Source organism: Vitis vinifera, chromosome 10, assembly GCF_030704535.1.
Source record: "Vitis vinifera cultivar Pinot Noir 40024 chromosome 10, ASM3070453v1".
Taxonomy (NCBI): domain Eukaryota; kingdom Viridiplantae; phylum Streptophyta; class Magnoliopsida; order Vitales; family Vitaceae; genus Vitis; species Vitis vinifera.
In genome coordinates this window covers 7,648,263-7,674,328 of record NC_081814.1, presented here as the reverse complement: position 1 = coordinate 7,674,328, position 26,066 = coordinate 7,648,263, and the positions used below count along the sequence as shown (strand labels likewise).

The window sequence follows — 26,066 nt, the reverse complement described above, 5'->3', positions numbered from 1 at the left end:
TTTGCTATTTTTATTTTTATATTTTTTACTTTTAATAATATTTAGATTCTTAAAAACAAAAATGAATAAATGATTTCATTTTTCCATGTTTTCTTATATTTAATAATATTTTGAATATATAAAAATAATTATTAATTAATGTGGATATATATTATTTATAGATAATAATATTATCAATAAATGATTTTATATTATTTTTAAATAATAATATTTAGAAAAAAAAATATGTAAATTATGTTTATATACTAATAATTAAAAAACTATTTCGACCTTTGTCTTCAATTTTATTTTTAAATTATTTCAGTTAACTATTTTTAAAAAATAAAAATTAAATTTTGTTTTATATTGTGAAATTTATCATATAGGAAAACAACTATCTTTTATTTTACATATCACTTATAAATTCAAACCACAAATTTTCTAATTTGTATGGATAAATTATATTATAAATGATGAATTACATGGTGGGAAACTAATTTCAATATTTGTAAATTATATTTAAATGTTAGTCTTTTAATTGTAAAGTGTGTTTGAAGGTGAGGAATATTTTAATTTTTAAACGTATAATTCATTACGACATCAAAATATTAAGGGTCAAAATAGTTTAAAGATAAAAATGAAAATATTTTTCTAATAAATATCTAGTACCTTTAAAAATATTTTCTTCAGGTGTCACTTTCTCTGCTTTAGTCCATCCACTTATTCTCGTAGGCAATAGTGCGCATCCTTTGTAGCAGTATGTATAGCCAATTAGCCATTAGCCATTAGCCACCCAATAGAGACCACGGAAGTTTGGTTTATCCAGGAAAGTGGAACGATTCGCTTGTCGTATGTTTGATGTTTCCCCACTACCCATCACATTATTTTGTGGGATGAGATTTTTTAAATGCCTGGGATTGAGGGCCGTCCCTTCAAGCATCCTAAGTTTCAAAAAACACTTTCAACAAAAATAAAAATAAAAACTCAAAAACGTTTTTAAAATGTTAAAATCTTACTTATACTGTTTTTCCAAAACACTTAATAAATAATTTAAAAAAAAAAAAAAATTTCGAATGGGAACACTTATAAACGTGTAAGGCGTGCGCACTTATGAGTGCGCGAAGCTGGAGGATTAGAGATAGTCCAGTAAATTTTCTTTCTTCTCCACAAGTGCTGCCTAATCTTGCTGCAAGGCTTCTTTAATTTGCTCCTCTTAACAAATTCACTGGGAACTTCTTTAATTTTGAATTGACTTGGGTGGAAAATTTGTATAAAATTTTGAAACACACTCATTGTTAACTAGAAAATTGCACAGCTTCTACGGTACACATGGCTGTTCAGACTACAGATTTTTATCAAAAGACAAATATCCAGCTTAAAGAATTACGGATTATAAAATAGAAATTAAAATTAGAAATCAAGTATTTCCTCATCAAAAGTTGCTGAAAACAAAATAGACATCTACCATTTGAATCCAAACTTAAGTGAGAAAAACAAAATCCCATCTCTAATAAGCTCCCAACCACACCACAACTTTATGATCCTAGGTAAGCTTAGTATTTGCACCGATTTGAAGGCTTCAATCATTTCCTAATGTTCTAAAAGCTATGTTTTCTAAAAGAAACCTTTTCATAAGTAAAAATTAATAAAGGTTAGATTTTCATTTGAGAAAATAGTAGGGCAAACTATAGCAACTTATCATTTTCCTTAATTTTATATGGGACTGGTTTAGCAGTTGTGGCAGCAATACGATCGCTCGCCCTATTTTTTAATAGAAGAATTTATATACCAATTAAGTCAAGGTAGAGCATCCAAATATAGAAACCATGAGCAAGCTTAACCAAGGGGGAGGCAGGGACCTAGAGTTAAAAAAAATAAAAATAAATACAATTTGAAACTTTGAAAAACAATGAAAGAAGATCTGGGTTGAGACAAAAAAAAAAAAAAAGGGTGGTGGGGAAAGAGAGAAACAGTAAATAAAATTTTCATTGAACAAAAGGCTACAGTGATGGGGAGGGGAGAGGGGCTTCAGGGAAGCAAATGGTTTAGAAATGTTCAACATCATACAACTATCAAAACAATACACGCAATTGGAATGGAAGGATATAAATTTGACACTCTTCAGAACTACAAAATAACCCAAGGATTATTCAGGCATCAAATACTCTCCCCATTACATGCAATATATCCCAGGTTATCGTCTGCTTCACTGCAAGAAAATTATAATGGAAATCCATGTGAACAAAAGTCAAAAACCCAAAGATATAAACCACCACAAACTTCAAAAACCAAAGTTACCTCTGCGTTTTCATTCCCACCAGCCCTAGCAGAGGTTTCCAGCTTCCAGCTCTCTTCTGCTTAATAAAAATAATGACCAAATAACATAAACACCAGTATACACAATTAAAACATATAGTACCCCATTCCTTGCACCACTAGTGAAAAAAGTTACTCATAGATGAGTGGATATAAAATGGAATATATGATACTATTTTATACAAGAATAGTAACACAGATGCAATGACAGAGACAGCATTCTAATTTGCAATACCAGCAAATTGCATAAACTTCACGAACTTGGAAACATAATCAAATGATGGTGTAGAAAAACATGTTACCCTTCCAAAGTTCACCATTTTAAGTCTAGGCAATAGTGTAACTTCGCTCAATTAGGATTTCTATTATGTCAAACCTTCCACCTAGAAACTGAATAAGAAAACTAGAAACTTAAGACGCAATTAAAGCTTTCAGCACAGTAGACCTCAAAGTCCTTTTACTACTCGCACATCCTGATGTGATATCTTGCACTTGCAGACCTTTATGTCTTTGGCAATGTTTCTTGATGAATGACAATATTGTTGAAGCATTTTCTCATAAATATACAATGCAATTCATTAGAAGCGAACCATGAAATATCATATCATCTAAACTTTTTCAGCTAACTTATTAGTGCTCTGCCATTTAAATTTATATTTCCTACCATGTCTTCAAATCTGAAATCTTTTACACGATACTCCGTCTGTCAGATTCTAACCTGCACACTTAACAATGAAATGAAGTACAAATCCAAAGCTTTTAACTCAAATATGATCCCATGATTCAGCAATCAAATATTGCAATGTGCAAACCCTCCAAAGAAAGTGAATAAGACTAGAGAATAAGCATATCACGTTATATATGCAGAAACCAACAAACTCTTTATGCACAAACAATAAAATCAATGTATTTTGACAGAGAGAAAGCAAAAAATAAAGAGCAGGATTAAGGCCTGGTTTTGATTGGATTCTAAGAAGTCAAAAACCCTCTTTTTTAAAAATGATTTTGGCCTAAAAAAAATAAAAGCTTAAGATGGAAGCAAAAAGATGTTATTTCTCGTAGTCACTTTTTGTCTTATGCAGGGAGTTATTTTGTATTTAATAAAACTTTGTCAATAACAATATTGTCCCTTTAAAATTATGACTTTGGCTTCAGGTTCTGCTTCTAGTTGATCAAACACAAAAGGCTGTCTAAGAATACAACAGGTGCAGTAGAAAGACAATCAAGCAGATTGTATATCTCATTACGAAAAAATCAATCCTTCAACTATCATAATTTGGTTTAATTCTATGCATATATTCTTGGAAGAATTTGTTATTTACCATCATCCCCTGGGATGTCAGTAGTCCACAAGGTGAGGTTGTCCCTCAGAAGTTGCATAATCAATGTGCTATCCTTGTAAGACTCCTCATTCAGAGTATCCAACTCTGAGATAGCTTCATCAAAAGCTTGCTTTGCGAGGTGGCAGGCCCTGGGAAATAAGTTACCATGTAAACAGTTTCAAATGGACAAAAAATCAAAAGACACAAAAAAGGGACTATTACAGAACTTTCTCTGAAGATTACGATAGGAATACCTTTCAGGGGAGTTCATAATTTCATAGTAAAAAACAGAGAAGTTCAAGGCCAAACCCAGTCGAATGGGATGTGTGGGAGATAAATCAGCCTCTGCTGTCGTAGAAGCTGTCTGCAAACCCAATCACACAAATGGATGAATATTTCAAATAACTCAACTTGACAAAACTAATTCTGGAACTCGGAGAGCTATTTAGCATTTCATAGTACAACAAAGATAGTTGACACCCACAAATTTATTAAACAATCACACACATCTAGTACCAAAAACCTGTCAGCAGGCGATGATCCAGAACCTTCTTATCCTCTTGTCCCTTTCCCATTGTCCAAAAAACTGATATTTACATGATAAGTGTGTAATGAAGACAAAAAGGATCTAGCAAGGCCTATAGAAAAGAGGATCTAGCAGGGTTGAAAAGAAGGAAAATCAAGAAAGGACATCTGTGTTACAAGGGTACTCATCATATGCAGCTTAGAAGGTGTGTCTACCTGTTGGAATCATCAAAGACATGCACAAACCCCTCAGTTGTCCAAGTGTCACACCTTATGATGGAATAAAGGAAGAACATGGAAAGTTCACTCATTATCCATGCGACACATGAACAAATTACTATGCGTCCCAGAAACTAGTAAACAGATTTAAGGCCGCATTCATCTCTTCCTTGATAAGTGAGACCTCCTAGGAGCGGGTCTAAAAGTGTCATGTCCAACACAGATCTGGTATCCATGTCATGCACCTCTCTTGCACTTCATATACTCGTGTAACTTAAAAAGAAAATGAATAAATATAATCTCTCTCACCCAGAACTTGCACAATAATAGGTTCTCAGCAAGGACACATGTATGGTCAACGCCTCTTAAAATAAAAACACAGAGAGTCGTATGCACAGAACAATTGATCAAATAAGGTTCCCAAATCGATCAAAGTTTCTACAAGCAATAACTTTTTGCCCCAGTAAATCGAACCATTATAAGGTGATAATATACCAAGAATTATAGCATTTGAAGCAACCCAAGCCACACAGAAAATAAAATCTCGTTCTTGCAATTTTATACATGCATCAACCAAGAACTTATAAATTACACCCTCACAGCATCAAACAACACATACCTGATAAGCTTTCAGTGACTGATCAGCAGCCTCTTTCTTCTCGTTGCCAGACTTAAACTCCGCCAAATACCGATAATAGTCGCCTTTCCTGCAACCACACACGAACCCAAACCCTAAAAATCTCCCAAACTAGAGCATAAATCACGTCAGAACCAAAAATACTCACATTTTGTAGTAAAAAACGGTAGATTCACCGGCCGAAGAAGATGGAATGAGATGCTCATCAATAACAGTCATAATTTCACTGCAAATTCCGGAAAGCTCCGATTCTACCTTTTGCCTGTACTCCTTGATCCGCTTCGCATTCTGATCGTTCCCTTTAGCTTCCTCCTTCTGCTCGATCGATGAAAGAATCCTCCAGGAAGCCCTCCGAGCGCCGATCACGTTCTTAAAGCCAACCGAGAGCAGGTTCCGCTCCTCCACGGTCAATTCCACGTCCAGCTTCGCCACTTTCTTCATGGAATCCACCATTTCTACCAAAAAAAAAAAAACAGAGTAAAATTCAGGTAGTGATCAGATAATTGGAAACCCTAACTCTAACAGTGAGAGTGGGGTAATCCGAGATCCACAAACAGGAGAAAGAGAGAGGGAAACCGTCATAGCGCTCGGCTTGCTCGGCGAGCTTGGCGACGTAGACGAAGGTGTCGCGGTCTTTGGAGGATGCCATCACCGATCTCTCAGAGATTAGCTTTTCTGCTTCCCCTCTCTCCCTGTGGGATCAGTATGTGTGTATGGTATTCAAAATGGTAGGATCGGCAGCAGAAGAAAAAAGAATGGGCGGGGACTCGTAATCACACGCGCGCACCTTTGCCACCTCACTTACACTTCCCACCGATGGGAGTACGGCAGCTACAAGCTTCTGAATACAAATTCCCTTTTTTATTCAAATTATTAAAACCATATGATTTTAATTTTTTTTATTTTTAAATTTGAGAAATCTCCGATTCTCCATAATGGTCATGTGATGGGTTGGTTTGCATCTTCATTGTTATGAACCATTATTGGGAGAGTCGCCATGTTTTTAGGCTTTTTCCATAAAAGAAAAATTTTGGAATTTATGTCCCGCAACGTGACAACAACTGTCATGCAGTACTCACCTACTCTTACATAGATAGATCTTGGGAAACTTCTCTCTCTTCTTCCTTTTTCCAAATTTTAGTTTCCATTCTTTACTAGAAAACTTGTACTACTCCATTTTGGTAAAAACATTTTCTCCAAAATTTCGAAATTTGGGGGTTCCCTTGGAAGATTGTGTGAATGGGTATGCCAAATGTGAGAGCACAAAAATACCGAAAGCAAAAGTGCCAAATGGTAAGAATCTAAAATTATGTAGCATAGTGGCATGGGCCTCGCTCCCATTGGTGGTAGGTTTGAAAATTCAATGGTCACAAATAGAGTCTTATCATGTCATCATCACAAAAACGACAAGGAACCCACCCCCACCACTTGGAAAGATCGTCTCACCAAAACGAGTGTATCAAAATTTAGCTTCAACATGCCTATCCAATTCTAAGAAATTCTTCTAAATCTAATTACAGTTTTTATACTAATTTGGGTAACTTTATTCAAGCTTATAAATTTTTAAAAAGATTAATATAGAAATTTTAAAAAAAAATTATCTTATAAAGCTTACAAAAGTTTTATTTTATCTTATATAAAAAAAATCTTTTATATTTAATAAAAAAAATATTACTAATATTACTTTATAAAAATTATAAACTTCAACTTACTAAAATGTACTAAAAATTTAATCACATAATTTTAGCTCAATTAACCAAAAAAGAACAACCGGGTTCCATTCCTTGTCATATCAATTAGCAAGATGAAAGGAAAAAGGAATGGATGAAAATGGATTGAGTATGAGAATTGTTGTAATTGAGACAAACATAGAAAGAATAATGAATTAAGTCCAGGTGAGGCAAAATGAGATTCTTGCTTCCATTGAAATCTGCCTTTTCAGATTTGACCTTCTATAATTAAGATTATTTTAATAAAATTAATCAAATAAGTATAAAAACTTTTCTTAAATTTTTTTTTTTTTAAAAAAAAATCTTCTCATTTCTCGGAATTCAATGGAGGCATCCTATTAAATGGAGCTAAAATCAATTATTAATGAAAATGTATAATCTTTCAATGGAGACATAAAAATTAATAGGACATTATTATTCAAGTAGTAAGGTGATTCTCTAAACATGGGTGCATATAAACATTCATTAGAATGTAAATAAATGTGTGCATATTTATAGGTGAGAATATATAGATAGGTAAAATCCATCATAACTTCATCATGTAATGCCAATACAACAATGTTGTTTAGCAAATGGTAGTTGAATAATAATGTCCTATTAATTTTTATGCTGTGGCAAATTAGTAAAAGTAACTTGTATAGTTCACAACCACAGCACAAGTATGGGTTTGGTGGTACTTTAATGGATCAAGATTTGCAAATCTTGATCTTCTGTACATTCAGAAGTAGTTGGGTTTAGACCCCCTGGTCAAAGATGAAGGGAGAGTCTGATGGCCCTTGAGAATTTCAAATCCACTAATAGACAAATGATTTCTTAAAGATTTCCCATCAAGAAACTTCGATTGGTAAAGGGCCATGTCATGAAAACAAATCATGAGAAATGTGACAAATAGAATACTATGGAAAGTCAAGGGGAAGATGCAATAAATTGTAACTTTATTGGTCACTTTGCAGGAGAATTACTTTTTAACTCCTTCCTTCCTTCAAGAATTTGAGCCATCATGTTGGACTACTGTGTTCCAACTTTTGTTAAGCAGACTGATTATAGCCCAATGTATAGATACAGAATACGCACAAAAATCTTCAGTAGCAAGTTTTTGAAGACCAGGCTCTGATAGCAACTAAGTTGCACTTGCACCAAATCTTTTATTCCTCTCCTGGAAATGTGGATAAAGAGGAGCTCAAGGAAATAGCTAATGCTGGTGACAGTGAGCAGCCATTTCCCATCCAACAGAGTTCCAACAAAGAATCCAAACAGGCTCTGTCCCCCTTCCTCTTTCATGGCACCAAATCCCTTCAAACCATTTTAGCAAGTAAGCAAGCAATATTTGGCCAACAGAAATTACATGAAATGTCATGAGTCATGACTGCCTGAAATAGGCTGAAATCAGACATAGCATGGAACCATAACCTAGGAGTAACCACTCCATGCTTTAACCAAAACAAAATGCTTCAGCCCCAAGCAAAGACAGATTTTACAGCACTATGCCAACACTCTGGAAGTCATACAAGAAATTAAGGAGCAAACAAACGAAGTTCAACCTTCTTTTCTTCATAAACAAAATTAAATTTTTATTCTACAATTTATGGTATACATAACACACAAGTCTGTGAGAGAGATACAAACAAAAATATGTGAATGTGTGATTTATTCTAAATCTGTATGTGTGCACAAAAGGCACTTCAGTGAAAAGTATACATACATGTTGTAGACACAATGACACAAAAGAGGCCCTTCTGGCAGAAAAACGTAAACTTAGTAAGACAAATGCTTCATCATGCATTAAAAAAGAGGTGATGCAGTTCCAACTTTCTAGCAAAAGAGTAAATCATTTGGTAAGCCAACATCATGAGAGAGAGATTTTATCAATGACCAAGATAAATAAAATTATGAATTGTTATATTGCATCATTGTACAAACATGTTTCAGCTGTATAGGCACTCACACTTTGCTATAAGTTAGCAGCAATGAATGTAGAAGATTCTTGTTGCTTCAGGCTTTCAGCAACATGAGCAACCACTCCCACACCAGCATTGTAGAGCCATTCATTTTTCACCTGAATTGTGATAACAATAATAAAGTTATTGATTGAAATAGAGGAATAAATATTCAAAAATGAGAACAGAAAATTCAGTGATTAGTACATGAATGTTGTTATGGGCGAAGAAGGGCCAGAATGCTGAATGAAAGCTGACGTCAACTTTTTTCCATCCTAGCTGTTGTAAGCCATGTATCATTTCCTCTGTTGGCAAACTGAAACTGTCACTCTTGTTTGTCATGGGGCAGCAATTAAAGATTCACTGATAATTTTTGGATCATCATATCTCTGGGCAAAGATATTAACCTTCCAAAATTTCATGATATTCTACTGTACTTTGTGTGCTGGGAGCATTTTGTGCTGCCTCCTTTGCTTTGGCTGCTTCTGGAGGAAAATGGGGACCATCAGACAAAACTGGTGGACAATACTCCACATCTACAACATGCTTGTAACCATCCAAAGAACGGCGAGGGGGCTGCAAAATAGGAAATGTCAAAATGTTACAGAAACTTACAACATACTCCTGGTTCGATAATTATATATCAACCATTTAGGTTTCGTTCAATAATTCAATCACTGCTCCTTCCAGGTTTAGAAACAGCAAATAAGAAAGAAGAACGACAAATCCTTAATCCCAATTATTCAGTCAGCTATGTGAATTGTTCTTTTCCCTTCTGCTCTAACCAGGGCAAAGAAACAATGCTGCATGAAAAGTTAAAATTACTGGTTACTGAGATCCAACAGACTTAGGCCCTACTCAGCACACCACTTGCAAGGTATAGAAGATGTTAGTTGTTACAGTGCTTATACACATGGTGTCACTATGGGTTAAAGACATTGATAGGCTAAAAACTGTCAACAGAAGTCACTGCTTCCTTAGGAAGATATGCAGGAAGCTGGTCCTACTTAAAACTAAAATGTTTACATGAACATAAAGAGTTCATGAATTTTATGGAAGGACAAAATTAACCACTCATCATTACTTGTCCACTGTTCTATACAGCTGAAAACTATTCCCATATTATTGATCAGTCTCAAAACCTTCACCCCAGATTTAAGGCTTTGTCATGGTGTGGATTCACTTCCACCGACAACCCAATCTGATCTTTCATTAATCCCTCCTTTAATCAAAGGCTCACACCTAGAGCAATGCAATGAGAAATATATCAGAATATGGCATGGTTCAATAAGAGAAATCACCAAATCACCTTAACAAGTTCTGTCTCCCTACGAATAGAGGATGTGCGCCATCCAACCATATCTGGATAGTGTTGAGGAAACCAGTCCTCCAAAGCAAGAGAGAACAACCAGACAAATATTTTAAATGACCAGATAATTATGATAATAATATATACATATATAGTGGATACGATCGTAAGAGACATTAGCATAAAGAATGCGACAGCTAAATGCGCCCAGAGCAGCTCTGCAAGACAAACAAAAACACATTAAAGATATTAAATAAATTGGCTAAGATGATTATTTTATAGTAATGAATCATAAAGAGCCTTCCTCACATAAATTTTCCATCTTCACAGTTGGATGCCATCCTCAGAAGAAGAGGTGGTTTGTTGGGTTTACCATCAGTGAGAAATAGCTGACTTCCAGTTCGACCAGCAAAAATAGGAGCAATTGGTGCAGCAATTTTTTCTAAGATGGGAACCCCCAGTAGAAATGGAAGCTGGAAAACAATCACAAACAATAAAATAACTTAATTGTGACGTTGCATTCCAATTTACCAATTAGCCATTCTTAAAAATCATAAATTCTTCCTTCATAAATGTATAATCTATGAAATTGAAGAAGCATGAGCACAAGCATAAGCAAGGGTCACAAGCAGAGTTTGAAAGCAACACAATATGTGCTATGAATATAGAAACATACCAAGCATAAGTCTAAAATTTCATATAAGTACTAATTCTGAAAGCAAATATAAAATTTTATTTACAATATTAGTTAAGAATGAAGTTACTATCTATAACAGATCATGGATCAGATGATTAGAAACATGATAAATAAAAATTATAAATGCATGAAATAAATAATAGAGACTTAGAAACTAACATATATGATTACAATGCGTGAAAATCAAATCTTACATGCAGAGGGGGTAATTCCATTACTCACTTTGGGGACCTATAACCATTTTTCAATTATCATGAAAAAAATTCTCAGACCTGGATAAACAAAATTTTTTGGAATGGCAAATAGCGATGTTATGATACTGCTATAATTTTAATTCAAACACAACCTAAACAAATATCAAAACCAATCAATGAAATTGCATCTTTGGTTCTACAAGAAGGTATAATTCATATTATTTCTTCCTTTTTGATAAGATTCTGGAAAGCCATGAACTCCACCTATTTACACAGTCCTCTTGTTAAAAGCTAGCTATGCTGTCTTTTCTGGTTTGGGAGTTCAGCAAAAACTAATGACAAGCTTATTCATTTCATTATAAACAGATCAGAACTCTTTTTGCTTTGTCAGTTTGTACATGTTTGGGGGTACTTCATGGATGATGTTCACATGTAATTAATCATCTAATTCCATCATGTATGAGAAACCTGATGAATTGAAATTGACAATGAAAAATGTTGGTATCATTCATTTAAGTCCCACTATCTAATGGAACATATATAATGGAATCGTGTCAAACAAATGAGTCTATTAAAAGCATACCATGCTGGCCTTGGGGTAAATACTCTAATGTGAAGAAATAGAATTTACTAATGCTTTGAGGTGATTAGTTAACAAATAGATGGTATTTATGTTACATCATTCCCTATTGCTTGAAATGATCCCTTAAAAAAATTATTTTAGATTGGGAAAAAATGAAAAAAGAGGATTGAGAACAAGAACTGTAGGAGTTGGCAATTTGTTCAATCTGAGTCTAGGCCTTACCAAATATTTTGAAAACTCGAAGATGTAACAAACAATTTGTTAAAAGGGAACAAAATGATTTTGGCAAAAGCCAAAGCATTGATAAGTAGAAAGCAAATATTTAACCCAAACCTCTAGCACACTCTCATCTTCTTACTTGGGTCTTCCTTTGGGTGCTTGTTTCAAGGATGTGGCAGTTTGGGATGGTGTAGAGGAGAGGATAAGGAAAAGACTTCCGATTTGGAAAAGGCAATATATTTCCAAAAGGGGTAGACTTACCTTGATCCGGAGCACTCTATCCAGTATGCTTATCTATTGAGAGTGAGATTGAGGTTGGAGTGGATCCAAAGGGATTTTCTATGGGGAGGTGGGGCCCTTGAGAGGAAGCCCCATTTAGTAGATTGGTCTATTGTTTGTTCAAATAAATGAAAGGGTGGTTTGGGTGTGAGGAATTTGGCGTTGTTGAATAAGGCTCTTCCATGCAAATGGAGTTGGCATTTTGCAGTGAAAAGGAAGGCTTTGTGGAGGCAAGTTATCCGTGGGAAGTATAGGGAAGAAAAGGGTGGATGGCAGTCTTGTGAAGTGAGAGGAAGTTTTGGGGTTGGTTTGTGGAAAGCCATCAAGAGAGATTGGGATGTGATAGGCAGCAATATGGTTTATTCTGTGGGGAATGGGAGGAGAGTTAGATTTTGGAAGGACAGGTGGTGTGGAGATTTTCCTTTGTATACTTCTTTTCCCTTCTTATTTTCTATTTCCTTGTCTAAGAAGGCTTGGGTGGAGGATGTGTCGAACCACTCTAAAGGGGGAGTGTGGGTTCCTCGGTTCTCCAAGTGGCTTAACGATTGGGAGGTGTTCAATGTGGAGCTTTTTTTCCTGAGATTGCAAGGAAAGAGGGTGTGTAGTGATGTGGAAGATCAAGTAGTTTGGACAAAGTCAAAGGACGGTAGATTTTCTATCAAGTCTCTCTATAAGGCTTTGGAATCGGAAAGACAAGGGGATTTTCTTGCAAGAGTAATTTGAAACTCTTAGGTGTCGCCGAAGGTGAGTTTTTTTGCTTAGGAGGTTACGTGGAAAAAGGTATTAACCTTAGATCGGATTCAGAGGAGATGGTGGCCTTTGGCTAATAGATATTACTTGTGTCTTTTAGAGGAAGAGTCTATTGATCACATCCTCTTGCATTATGAGTTGGCAAGGAGCTTATGAAACTTGCTATTTTCCCTGTTTGGGGTGTCGTGGATGCTTCCATCCTTAGAGAGGCGTTATTAGGGTGGCTTGGATCTTGTGTGGGAAAGAAGAGGAAGAAAGTATGGCTATCAGTTCCCTTGTTGGGGTGGCTTGGATCTTGTGTGGGAAAGAAGAGGAAGAAAGTATGGCTATCAGTTCCCTTGTGCCTTTTTTGAATAGTTCGGAAAGAAAGAAATAGTAGGGCTTTTGAAAATGAAGATCATTTGATTCAATGGTGTAAATCTTTTTTCCTTTTTAACTTGTGGGCATGGGCTAAGGGGTTTTTAGTCTCCGGCCCCCCTTCTATTGTGATTTTGTAGATTGGTTGGACTCTGATTGAGGGGGTGGTTTTTTTTGTTGATCCCTACTTCTTTTTTAGGCATTCTTTAGCCTCCTTTGTATACTTCCTGTGCGCTTTGGGGCACTTCCTTGATGTGCCTTTTATTTTTAATATATTGTTGTTTATTCATCAAAAAAGATTTAACCCAGACCTAGGTCTTGAGATCCAGATGTAGAAGCTAGGATTCTCTGGGAACTAGAGGAGGTTCGCTTCCCTTGAAAATTATGTGATAGCAGAAATCAATTATTCATTAGTTTCTAGAAACAAAAAAACACTAATTTTTTTCATAAAAGAACTTCCAACCACATTTTAATGAGAACTTTTAATTGTAGGGCTAGTTTCCTCATTGTCTCAACTACTAGGCTATTAAAGACAATCTATTTAACACGCGGAAGACTTTGCTCGTTTTAACTTTTGCACAGTTCTTCAACCTTTGACACGAAATATGAGATGAAAAATAATAATTTCTGTCTATTAGATTGACTATACACAGTTTATATAGGAAATTACAAGAGAACAAATAGGAAACAAGAGACATAATAGGAAACTAACTTATTCCTAAATCATAAAACTATCTATTTATAGAAATATAAAACTAATAAAACTATCTATTTACAGAAATAGGAAACTAACATAATAGGAAAATAATTCTCCTATTCTATTTACAGCTCAACAACCTTCAATGCTAGTTTAACATGAAATGCTTATATAACCTGATCCTGGATACATCTGCCACAGCTAATCAAATCCCCATAAGTTTAACAAAATATCCCAAGCCCGTGTCCAATGGAAGAACTCCAACAACCCAACAACCCAAAAAATTTAAAAAAGAAAAAAAAATGATAATTTCTTTCTTTTCCCCTTCTTTAGACTTAGACCTTTGTATTCTAAACCCATAGCTTGTGGATTTCAAGCCTCAGTTGCTGGAAACTGTAAAAGTCTAATTTAGAATCAGACCTTCAAGTGTTTCAGTCTAAGATATCAGCATCCACAGGTCTGCCTCTCAGTTGAAACACTTGGATCTGAACCAATACTACTTCAGTTGAGCTACCAACCAAGTACATAAAAGGAAGATTTTGCCATAACCAATAATATCAAACTAAACACATGGGCAGACAACTATACTTTTCACCTGAAAAGGTTCAGAAGTTCTACCCTTAGATATGTTTTCACTCCTATATTTCTAAATACTCAGACACTGGTCAGCTTGTAATGTATTAAAAAGAAAAAGGCCATGATGGCCAAGAGGAAATATGAACATGTAACTTTAACATCTCCATCAGAACCATGCTAAAGTGCAACAAAATAATCAGATCCATCCATGGCAGAACATGAAGTATGTGGATAACTTTGATCAGAAGATGCACCAACACATCACGATTGACATAAATTTTGGTTAACTGTTATATAATAATATCAACAATATAAGCTATACCCATTGGAACAGACCTGCTTTTTCCCTCTCACCCCTAGATGTGGAGTTGCCAAGGTAATAAAATTGATTGGCTCCAATCCAGCAATCATACCTCGTCTTGAAGAGCATGATGATTGTGAATTTTCTTTCTTAGAATTCTTAAGATCATCAGATTGACTAATGCTTGAAGTGTTTGGTGTATACAGGACAGCAATTGCATATCTTGCAAACAAACCACCAAGGGAATGGGCTAAAAAGGAGATCCTTTTTAAGCTCTGTGTCTTTTGCACAACTTGCGTAACCTGTTTACGGCAAAAGTCATTGATGATGTAACAGAATTAGGTCATTACTAAATGCAGCCACAGGCTATACCAAATGTAAATCAGAGGTTTTCACACACACAAATATTCCAAGACTTACTTCATCCGCTAATCGTTTTCCAGCTCCATCAATCCCACCGAAGGTTTTAGTGTAAGTATTAGATGAACTTACTGCGCAAATCAAAATAGTCTTAAGTCTTTCAAAACTCGCAAAATGTATCCAATCCACACATACACGTCAGAAAATTCGGAAAAAAAAAAAAAATGTTCACATCTACGCTAACAAAAATCATCCATAGAACCTATTTCTAACTATTTAGTGTTCACCTAGTGTAACTAAAGCTTCTAACCCAGTGCTACACTGAAAACAAATCTACACAGAGAAGAGGTTGCTTTTAAAAATGTAAACATACTTGAAATTCGAAACCTCTTCCTAGAAGCTCTTCTTCAAAAGCATCCCATCCCTAGTTTTACAAAAGAAAAGTTTTTGGTCTCAAAACACTATACTTTAATAGTGCTCTAGTGTGTAACTTATGCACTAAAGCACTTTGTTAGTCAGAAAGAATGTTTAGGCAATTAAAAAGCTCTGTCAAATGGGAACACAGTTTCATCAATACAAATTTTGTTATGTCATTGTCTATCTTGATAATTTCTTCAGTAATAGAATAGGATTATAGCTCTTCTCACACTAATTCAATCTTTATCCTTTTCCATCTATATCACTCCCTATTAGAACTAGAACTATTACACACCAATTCATTCTTCAATTGGCTTCATTCTTGCTCTTCTTGGCAGTGTTCTGAATAACTTCTCTACTACTTTACCACCAATTGATAATATGCCAACATTTTCTCATATCTGATAATTTATCAAATGGAAAGGGAATAAAGGAGAAACACTGAAAATATTAAGACGAACATACCATAAATTAAAAAGTTTCTTCCCAGACGCTTTTTCAACTCTGCTTCTGCATATGTCCAATCACTTGGGCTGCATTAGTGAAAGGGAATGGCTTTTAGAGCCTCTAACCAACAGAAACATAATATTTCAAGTAACAATAAATAATAAAATGGCTGATAGAAGGCAATTTAGGAAAGATAATGGCAACAGAAGCTCAAAAATGTTTAAAACACAAACACAAAACTATATTTTCTTTTCCTTTATTTTACCCTTATGATGACAATTCCTTTTTTCTAATTTGGGGACATACTACTCTGTGAATTGCTTTTCCTGAGAATATACCTAGCCAAGATGCCATGAACAAGGACAAGGAGATGATCAGGTTCATACTTCCCATGCATAAAGCCCCTGGGTGATGCAGCATTCCCTTGAGTGGTACTCATAGCTTGAGCTCTGAGGCTTTTATGCTTCCAAGTACTGTTTATGCCTGCACAACATATATGTATATATTTAGTTTTTTTCTAATTGATAAGTAAGAATATGTGTATGTTTAGACAGACATTTAAAGCAGCATCACCCAAATACAGACAAAGCAGACAAGATGCACCCAAAGGAAAAATATGCTTGCACAAGTTTATAAAACACCCTCCACTGAAGGGAAAAAGGCAATTTAAAAGAAAGCTAGTGTGTGTTCACATGCTTAAACTATCATAGAATAATATATCTAAAACATGAGCAAAGAAATAAAATAATATGCAGTTGTTTGGACACTTTCAAGCAAACAATACTTAAGTAAATGGCATTCCAGATGTTTATGACACTAGAGACATATGTCAACTTTTATAGAAGTGTTCACTTCTATTTACTTAAAAAAATGTGCAGAAGCACAAGAGTGCTTTTTTTTTTTTTTTTGTGGAAAATATTATAAGGTTACTACTATCATATTTTCTTTATTCTATGATTCTTCTGTATGTGAATACATAATTAACATAGTTAAGTAAATTCAGAGCACACATTTAGTTTGCCCATGTCTGAATATTGTGAGTTAATGATTGGTCATTCAGAGTCCAAGCGAGAGAACATCAACCATGTCTGTTTCAGAGATCATAGCTAGCAACAGTTTTGGATGTCAACAGGAGTTATATCCGATCCTTTTCAATGTTTTTATCTGAAATTGATGGATGAAAGATTTTGTTCATACATTTTTTTTTTCCTTTTTGTGATAGACAAACAGAAGATATATTAAACAGTGCTTAACAAAATGGGAGCATCCTACATACACAGGGGGATACAAATTCTGCCATTATGCTATATCAAAATGCACCAAAACAAACATAGAAAGGTCATTCTCCAAACCTTCTTACCCCACTTATCCGCACCTCTACCATGTCATCCCAACAGAAACTCTGTAATCATTGCAATATCAACTTATTAGACAAACTCCATATAGTTCTGGAATGTTTTGGATTGTAATAATGATGTGTTTCTGTTTCCAGAACTTCAAACTTTCCATATCTTTCATAACTTTAGCATAATCCAAAACTCACAAACTCCAACTCCTTTAATATAAAAGCCTAAATGAGGCACTGTCTGGATGTTACAATGGATGCCATGAACTCATAAGTAATTCCCTAACCCTTTGTTTTTTATTATTCAGGCAACAAGCACGGATCCACACCATTAGACTACTTGCTAAAGCAGCTTAGCCCCTCCCTTCACCAACCCCCAACCACTGCACCCCCAAAAGAATCCTTTTTTTTCTTTTCTCTTCTTTTTTTTCCCTTTTTTTATAACTGAGTAACCTTCCATAGCCAAGCCCTTAGAACTCTCCATGGGGACTCAATCCTCAAGGTGTTGACCCCTTACAAGAACCAACACCGGGTAAATTCAAGGTATCATCAGTAGCAGGATTTGAACCCAACCCAAAACCATGTGCCACTTACTGGGACCACACTTCCGGGCTACCCTGGCAGGTACCCCAAAAGAATCCCTTCCTCCCGCCAATGCAGTGGAATTCTCTTTAACACTATTAATTGACGATTTGCACCAGACAGCAATTACTAGCTTTCTCAAATTATTACCACAAATTAGTGGCAGCAAGCACAGGTAACTATTGCTGAAAATAACTGCCTTCTAATAGGGATTTGAGATTGAAAAGTCATGGAATAGCGATTCTTTGCTTCTGCCAACATGCCCAAATACAGGATGTAGAACCAATTCTAAATTCTGTTGTATTTCCCACAATGCCCCGTTTAGAGAAATTTGAGCTAAGTAAAAATTAAAGGGAAATTAAAAATAAATTTCAGTTGGAGTAAGAAACTCTTACCGAGAATTCAACATGGCATTTGCAGTTCTGAATTATCATGTTAAAGTATCAAATTTGCCCTCAAATTTTCGCGGAGATTTCAAACACTGCCTTCGATTATTCGCTAATTAGGACTGGCAAACTACACTGAACCTAGTGCGAAACCAAAAGGGAAAAAAAAAGGTTTCCAAGTATTCACTTCTTTTCCCAGAAACCAAACGGAGAATCATCTGAAAATGGCATGGAATTTCATTTCCTAAATCAAATTCCGATCACAACCCAAACAATCAGCGAAAAGGGAAAAAAACAAACAAAAAAGACAAACAAAAACGCCAACAATTAAGTCAAATGAAAAGAAAGAAAGAAAGATAGAAAGAAAGAAATATACCAGAGAAGGTCAAACCCTGACGATGATTAAAGGAGGAACAAGAATCCGAAGAGGAAGGAGGCGAAGAGGATGACGAAGAAGAAGAATGAGAGGAGGATCCTACATGTCCATGTCCATGCCCTCCATTTTTTAGACGAAGCCTCGGAGAGTAACAGCAACGAGCGTGAATAAGAGACGCCGTTGCCATATATATAAGAAAAAAACCCACCAACCAAAACAGACAAGAGAGAGATGAATTCGGGTCTTAGGTCAGCATGGGCACCATGATCTTCGTTATCCTAAACTCAGCCCCCATGCCCTGGCTGATTCTAATTTCAGTCAGCCTTGGACTTTCGCGAAGATGCCTCTCTCCCTATCTTTAGGACTTGGTTCCACCTTCCATGCTCTTCATTAGGGCTTTGGGAATCGGGAATCGGGAATTGGGAACTGGGAGGAGAAGATGATGATGACGACACTTGTGTGTCGCTAGAGATGATAGATTAGGAAAATCTACGGCCGCGCCTACAGGACAAATTCATCCTGAATTATTAAGCATCACTGGAACTGGACCCTTTTTTGTCACTTACTCGACCCACAAAATTAAGGATATCAAATTTTATTAATCGGTTCAATTCAATGAATCCATTAATGTTTCAATTTTTAACTTTTTGAGAAAAATAGGATAAGAGAATATAATATATGAAGTCTGACGTTATTCTTTTACTAAAATGGTTGTTTATTTATCGATGTGGGAATCTGGGTGAGATTAATTTTCATGGGCCTGGAGGATGGTTTGTTGAAGTACATATCCTTGATCCTGTCATCCGTACGTCATCACCAACCACCTCCCATATTGAAGAGAAAATACAGGTTATATAATGATTTTCATATTTTATGCTATTTGTAGTTAGGGTTTTAAAATCTTGGGCAAATGTATTAATAGATTTTTAATTTTTAGATGGATGTACAAATTGGTGGATGCAAAAAAAAGTTTTGGTGGATGTATTTATAAATTTTATTAAAAATAATTTAAATATAAATTAATAATAATATTATCTATTGTAGATTCTTTCCAAAAATTGTTTTTGTAAAAGTTTTCATCAACATTGGCAATTTGGCATTGAAAAATATTTTCAATCACTATATTTGAAGGTAAAGTTGTTCCTAGAGTGGATTGGGCAGGTTTGATGGTCAACCCAAGTCCAACTTAAATTAAAAAAAATTAATAATGAATTTAACTTTTATCTTAAGATAATTAATATTCTAACCAAATCTCATTTTACAAATTTCTTATTGTATCTGAGTTGATTATATTAAAATCAAGTTAGTCAAAATTAAAGTCAAGTTGATTGTATTATATAATTCAAAATCCGCCCATAATTTTTTCTTAAATCTTTATATTTTATTAAAATTTAAATAATAAATAAGACAAAATTTCAAAAATAACAAGTTAATAAAAAAAATTATACATTTTTAGAAAATTAAAAAAGATATGATATAATTATAATTTGATATTTTTTAAAATTTTAAAAAATATTATTATTTAGAAAACTATATATTGTAAATATTATAATCGTATTAAATGGGCTTGGGTTAGATTCAAATTGTAAGCATTACTCATTCAACTCAAGTATTAAAAATAGTTACTCAAATCCATCCGCACATAGGATTGGGTCGGGTCAACCCGCCCAATTGTTGCAGTAGTCGAAGGAGTTTTGCCCTTTTCCTTTTTCCTAGTCATATTTTCCCTTCCTTGTGTTGCGGCGCCATCTTTTTGCCAACTGGCCTGGACAGCTGGAAAGCTCCCTGGGTTTTTATTTTTTGAATTCAGACCCTTATCTTTGTATAATTTTGACCCTGCCCCTCCGACGCATGCAAGGTTGCTTTCTAGTATATGTTTCCGTACCACACGTAATTGCACAAAATCATAATATTTATCAAAGAATCTAATGACAAACTCTTCTATTTGGAAATGAAACAAGAATCCAAATTGAAAAGCAAAATTTACAGTTCTTCCATCAAGCATCTTTACAACATCATATCACGTACACTCATGAAAAGAAATATTCTAAAGAACGGATATACAGAGAAGACAATGTCTTAATACGTCATCACATTATAGAGCAAGCGTTGGGGTTTTCATCACTGAACATCGCTTCAGCCCTTGCATCAATGACGGTTGAATGGATGGGCTGATGATAGTAACCATGATCATGGCCATTGTAGCCGTGCTTGTAGTAGTTGTATGAAGAAGACGGCCGAGAGTCACTGTATGCGAATGGAAAGCGACGACGATGATGATGATGATAATAGTTCTGATAGAACTGATCGGTATAGTTGTAGTACTCTGGGTTGTAAGGAAACGGCCATAGTTCGGCCTTTCTTCCGGTCTTCCTCACTGCTTTGAGAACCTTCTTCTGGTCTGCCCATCCCATTACAGTCACCTTCTGCATGGCCATGTCCACGTCTATATCATCAATTCCTGGTATTCATTCCAAATCCACAAACCAATTAAGCTCTTTTTAGAAATCAATGAAATGCGACTCATTTCAGATATTTTTATGAAGATCCATGGAAGGTGATATTGGTTAAGATCTGTGCCATCTAAAATAATGAAGGTGAGAAAATTAAAAAGAAAATATACATACCATCAAGTTTTTGAAGAGCTTTCCTTATCTTGCTCTCACACCCTGCACAATCCATGTGCACTCTCATCTCTACTATCTGAAATCAAAAATAGAGAAACAGTTCAAGCATGATATAGTTTTGGTAAGCCAAAAGAAAAGTATATATAGAGACATCAACATAATCATATATAGTTAGGACAAGATCATCTTCAGAACCCATAAAAATATTCAAGTATTTTTCTCTCAACATAACCAACTCCTTGGCTTATTTCTCTCATTTGCTGTATACATTGATAGAGATGGATAGAAGAGAGACAGAAGAGAGGAGAGAGAATGAGAGAAGAGGCCTCACCGTCATGTTGGGAACCGGGGACTGAGGCTTCTGTCTTGAGGTTAGGGAGGATATGAATTAATGTGTAGGGAGTGCATGAGTATATTTATAAGGAAGAAGGGTGGTAGTGAATATCCTCTTCAAAAAGAAAGCGCAGCAAATAAAGAGAAGGAAGGTGATAAGAAAGAATACTTCATTGAAATGGTCCTGCCGCAATTACTTTTCTTAAGCCTTTCATCTTCTGTAGCTTGCTTGATTTCCAAGGGACAAAACGTGTGGAGGACCTCATAACTGGAAAGCACATAGAAGCTGCTTAGAAGGTATAACGGACCACAGCCCAACAACTTGCTGGCTTTACAGGGTTAAGCATTTGCTTCACTCACTCAACAAAACGCTCAAATATATGTAATATAATATTAAGATACGTAAAATGGTGAATTATATAATATTGAATGGAGGCCGGCCTTGATGTCGGTCGTTGGCGGGGTAGGGTGCTGGGTAATTCATATGATGTTGACTCCATTAATGCAAGCTAATGATGCCAAACAGACCCACACCCAGCTTATTAATTCAATGTTGCATTTCTGTTGCCAATGAGAATTGTCAAAGGAGAGAGACAAAGAAAGAAAGTTCTGGAAAGGAGTTTTCAGCCAAAAAATAATAATAATTAACATATTTTTGAGAGGCCTCCTTCAAAGTACTTTCCCAAACGTTGTTTTTGTAAAAGTATCCATCTCTCTCATTTCAGAGAAACTCATCCTAAGGCTGAAAGGAGGACTCAAGTCAGCGGTTGATTTAAGGGTTTTTTTTTTCTTCCCAATTTTAACGGAGAGAGAGGAGACACAATGCTATTAATTTAATAAAGTCAAAATTAATTACCAAAAGGAAAGAAGAACTTGTCTAGACTCTAGACCACAGCAGAAGTAGCACGTTTTTTTATTGTAGAGTGGAGAGGGTTTAGAGAAAAGGAAATTTAGATAAAGAAAATATTGCAGAGGGACATACAAATCTACAAAGGCAAGTTGAAATTGATATGATGGCGAAATGTGGTATACTCACTAGTCACTACCCTATTCACATCACTTCCCAAAAATTCCATTCAGACTCCAGAGCGTGTCTTAAATCCCATATCAAGTGATGCCTTAGCTAGGAATGGCAATTCCTCTAAAGGGGTCTTGTTTATGTCTTACCAGAACCTAGACGTTCTACCACATGGATCAACCTAAACCCGACATGAATAATCATCATGTTAAAACACAAACTCAAATATCACTTAATTATTAAATATATAACATATTGTATAACTCATTTAATAATAAAATTAAGTTAAATCTGGTATAAATCCATAAGATTATGTTTTAACTGTTTATAATTCAATTAACATATTTATTTAAAAATAAATTTAAATTAAGTTAAACATCATTAAATAATTTGAAGTGATAATTATATAATTAACAAGATTATTAAATAAGTCAATTCAAATTAAATTAGTGTTATATAAATTGACCCAAAAACTACTTATTTATTGAATAGAGTATATAGGTGAATACAAATTTGACCCAAACTCAATTATATTCAATCAAAACCCATGATAAATATATTGGATTCAAGTCGTCTAAGCGAATCTTATCAAACTTTGTCACCCCTAATCTTAACATCCCCTTTACCCATAAAGAAATGTCCATTGAAGCAATTAATGGATGATATTAGATTATTAGTAACAAAAGAAAAGAACAATTATACACTCTCCTTTGGGATACGAAAAATATTTATTTACTATACAATTATTTGAAATCTCAAACCTGAAAAGCATTTGAAGTCAACTTCTCCAGAAAGAGATTCTATGGCTCAAAATTTCTTTTTCTTTTTGGAATTGTTCTTTTGATGCTCACCTTTCACAGGACCACTTTGATTATAGATCAGAAATCCCTTCTTTAACAAAGCTGAGAAAGCTTATTAAGGAGTGAATATGAATATATATTTTCTATGATTTGGATTAAATAAAACCATATCAGATTGCTGCCTTCAATAGTATATCTGAGGAGATGATACCAATGGGGATATTTGAAAATGCATAGAGCCGTATATCCGAGGAGAAACCAATGGAGGACTCTAAAAAACCTGCCCGTTTCCCACCTCCAATGTTTTTTCTGCTAAGAAAATATTAAAGAAAACGACTTTTGTTTTATATATTTAACTTATCATAAAAAATCCAAAATATAATTAAAATTAATTAGTTAAATTCATTTGAACAAATATATAAAAATAATGCATTGTTTTTAATTTTTAATTTTTTATCTTTCATTCTATTTTATTTCCTCGATATTTTTCTTCAATTTTCCAAAAACCATGCATAGTATTACGTTATGTGTAGCTCCTGAAAAAGTCTAAGGGAAAATGAAAGGAAAAATATTTAAAAAAAAAAGTGAAGAAATAAAAAAAATTGATTTAAATTCAATAAATTATTTTTATATATTTTTTCAAATTCATTTTATTTATTTTCCTCCATAAAAAATATATATATAAATTTTAATTAATTTTAATTATATTTGATTTTCTTTTGAATTTCCTATAGCGAGATGCTTCATTGCATGGAGAAAAGAATAAAGATAATTTCATGTAGTTGCAGACGCTTAAAACACAAGGCTCTAGACAAAGATGAGGGTCATTCCAAAGTGAACTGCCAGAAGTGGTGGTTAATTCAATGCTAATCACTTCGTTTGGTCCAATTTAATATGTCTTGTGTGTGTGGTTGCCCAATATAAAGAGTCTAGTTGTTTACTCCAGAGTAGCAATTCAAAAGGAACTTACAGAATACCATCGATCATGGCAGAGAAGGAAGGAGGAATTGTCAAGACTGGCCATGAAGAGGGGATGAGAATGGCAGTTGCACTTCTTGAGGAGTTTGGACTCCCCCTGGGACTTCTCCCCCTTGTAGACGTGATTGAAGTAGGATTTGTTAGGAGCACCGGCTACATGTGGATCCTGCAAAAGAAGAAGGTGGAACACAACTTCAAGATGATTAGCAAGCTTGTGAGTTATGACACTGAAATAAGAGGTTATATTGACAAGAAGCATATCAAGAAGCTCAAGGGAGTGAAGGCCAAGGAGCTCATGCTCTGGCCTCCGGTCAATGACATAACTGTTGATAGTCCCAAAATTCACTTCAAGAGCCTCGCTGGCATCACCAAGACCTTCCCAGCCGAGGCGTTTGCTGCCGGCCAGTAAACACATTTGGAGTATTTAGTACTCCATGGTCCACCAGGAGTTGGAAACAGCTCCATAATAGCTAACTATCCTTTTCTTTCTATCTATGTTTTTCAGGGTGGATTTCATCCATTGTTCAATTACTTTCGTATTGAAGGGTGTGTGTTTTAGAGGGATTTCTCAAAGGGCTTTGACGAAATAAAGATTTAGTGGTTTAAGGTATCCTTTAATGGAAGGGGTTTGTTGCCCATGTAACTGATAAAACAACTATGGACAATCTTGCCTTGCAGAAACAAAGGACTTTATGCAGTACAGAACATTAAAGGAAATAATTTATCTATAGTCTTTCAGAGAAATTGGAAACAAGAAGAATCCAGTATCTATTTATTTCTCCATATATTTCTTGATCCAAAATTGAGAATGAGAAAAGCTAGTTAATAATGATTCATCCCTCTCGATGCATCTATAGGAATTCCAGGATCAGTTCTGGAGCCTCCATTAGAAAAACTAAACCTGAAACCTGCAGCAGAATTGTAAAGTTGGAATGCTATAGGCAGTGTATGTCCCTAAACTAAGCTCCATAAGGTTCCACTTGATTATTCAGAGTCTTGTCTGAAAAACCTTTGTTCTAACATTGTCATAAAACTCTATTTGGAGTCACTAATCAACGGTCAGTTATACTAACCATGTTCTGCCATTCCATTCTATCTGCAGCCAGATTTTGTGTTAAATCATATTGATATCATGTCTCCTCCCAAGCTCAAAGCTATTTTTTACCTTTCTTTCTCCACAAAAACAAGAATTCTCTGAAAAACCACATCTGAAAATGAAGTCAAACAAAACGCAAAAAGTTATCCCAGATCCACTGGTCCACACACCGAACAGAATCTCAATTTCTTAAAATACATTCAGCCGAAAGACTAACAGAAGATTCTCAATTCAACACAACCTCACTCACACTGTCAAATCCCCTTTTGCCATTCTTTCTATGTACAACCATATTCCCTAATATATCATTGGCCAATGTGGAATCTCTTACTAAGGTCCTTGTCCATGGGGCAACTTCAACATAAACAACACTAATCACTAGTCCATAAAGCATTCTTTTGACTCAAATTTCATAATAAGGTAAAACCATGATCCTTAAGATTCATAAAATCTCACAAAACAAGATGTGCTCAAAATGCTGACTTATGGGAAACACATATACAGTGCAATTAAACATTAATACTGCATGCACAAGGGAAGGCAAGATAAATCAAAATTATATTGCATAAATGCATGACTAACATCTTTCTATAACAGCATTCATCTCCTCAATAATGCAATCTTTTCAAATCAAAAGGCAATGAAGTAAAACATTACAAATTAGATTAGGAATT

At 34.9% G+C, this 26,066-nt stretch overlaps 4 protein-coding genes across 17 annotated transcripts; 1 reads left to right on the top strand and 3 right to left on the bottom strand.

The window, feature by feature from the left end:
* Nucleotides 1-1,947: 1,947 nt before the first annotated feature.
* Nucleotides 1,948-5,967, bottom strand: LOC100244643 (14-3-3-like protein B). Of its 3 annotated transcripts, none has more exons than XM_002273339.5 (7): nt 5,575-5,967; nt 5,147-5,453; nt 4,981-5,068; nt 3,872-3,981; nt 3,618-3,766; nt 2,278-2,333; nt 1,948-2,188 (listed from the first exon to the last, which is right to left on the bottom strand). In XM_002273339.5, exons 1-7 carry the CDS (start codon nt 5,645-5,647, stop codon nt 2,186-2,188), a joined length of 786 nt encoding a protein of 261 aa, XP_002273375.2. In that variant the 5' UTR covers nt 5,648-5,967; the 3' UTR covers nt 1,948-2,185. The 3 variants fall into 3 exon arrangements, with proteins under 3 accessions (XP_002273375.2, XP_010655514.1, XP_019078148.1); XM_010657212.3 differs by having other exon boundaries at nt 2,278-2,336; nt 5,575-5,936; XM_019222603.2 differs by lacking the exon at nt 1,948-2,188 and having other exon boundaries at nt 2,285-3,013; nt 5,575-5,927.
* A 1,679-nt stretch (nt 5,968-7,646) lies between these two features.
* LOC100266871 (putative lipase C4A8.10) lies at nt 7,647-19,161 on the bottom strand. Of its 12 annotated transcripts, XM_059740042.1 has the most exons (13): nt 18,541-18,657; nt 18,174-18,382; nt 17,212-17,253; nt 16,190-16,334; nt 15,870-15,937; nt 15,048-15,118; nt 14,663-14,929; nt 10,284-10,447; nt 10,137-10,192; nt 9,975-10,027; nt 9,073-9,241; nt 8,873-8,970; nt 8,261-8,784 (listed from the first exon to the last, which is right to left on the bottom strand). In XM_059740042.1, exons 4-13 carry the CDS (start codon nt 16,288-16,290, stop codon nt 8,680-8,682), a joined length of 1,152 nt encoding a protein of 383 aa, XP_059596025.1. In that variant the 5' UTR covers nt 16,291-16,334; nt 17,212-17,253; nt 18,174-18,382; nt 18,541-18,657; the 3' UTR covers nt 8,261-8,679. The 12 variants fall into 12 exon arrangements, 10 of the variants coding, with proteins under 10 accessions (XP_010655507.1, XP_010655510.1, XP_059596025.1 ...); XR_786729.3 differs by lacking the exons at nt 17,212-17,253; nt 18,174-18,382 and adding an exon at nt 7,647-8,021 and having other exon boundaries at nt 8,431-8,784; nt 18,541-19,161; XM_010657205.3 differs by lacking the exons at nt 17,212-17,253; nt 18,174-18,382 and adding an exon at nt 7,647-8,021 and having other exon boundaries at nt 8,674-8,784; nt 18,541-19,161.
* Nucleotides 19,162-20,437: 1,276 nt separating this feature from the next.
* On the bottom strand, nt 20,438-24,433 carry LOC100266966 (heavy metal-associated isoprenylated plant protein 28). Its single transcript, XM_002273705.5, has 4 exons — nt 24,289-24,433; nt 21,499-21,768; nt 21,168-21,243; nt 20,438-21,001 (listed from the first exon to the last, which is right to left on the bottom strand). Exons 2-4 carry the CDS (start codon nt 21,502-21,504, stop codon nt 20,631-20,633), a joined length of 453 nt encoding a protein of 150 aa, XP_002273741.2. The 5' UTR covers nt 21,505-21,768; nt 24,289-24,433; the 3' UTR covers nt 20,438-20,630.
* LOC100261780 (uncharacterized) lies at nt 24,304-24,775 on the top strand. Its single transcript, XM_010657204.3, has one exon. The coding sequence runs from the start codon at nt 24,304-24,306 to the stop codon at nt 24,703-24,705; it is 402 nt and encodes a 133-aa protein (XP_010655506.1). The 3' UTR covers nt 24,706-24,775.
* Nucleotides 24,776-26,066: the final 1,291 nt, after the last annotated feature.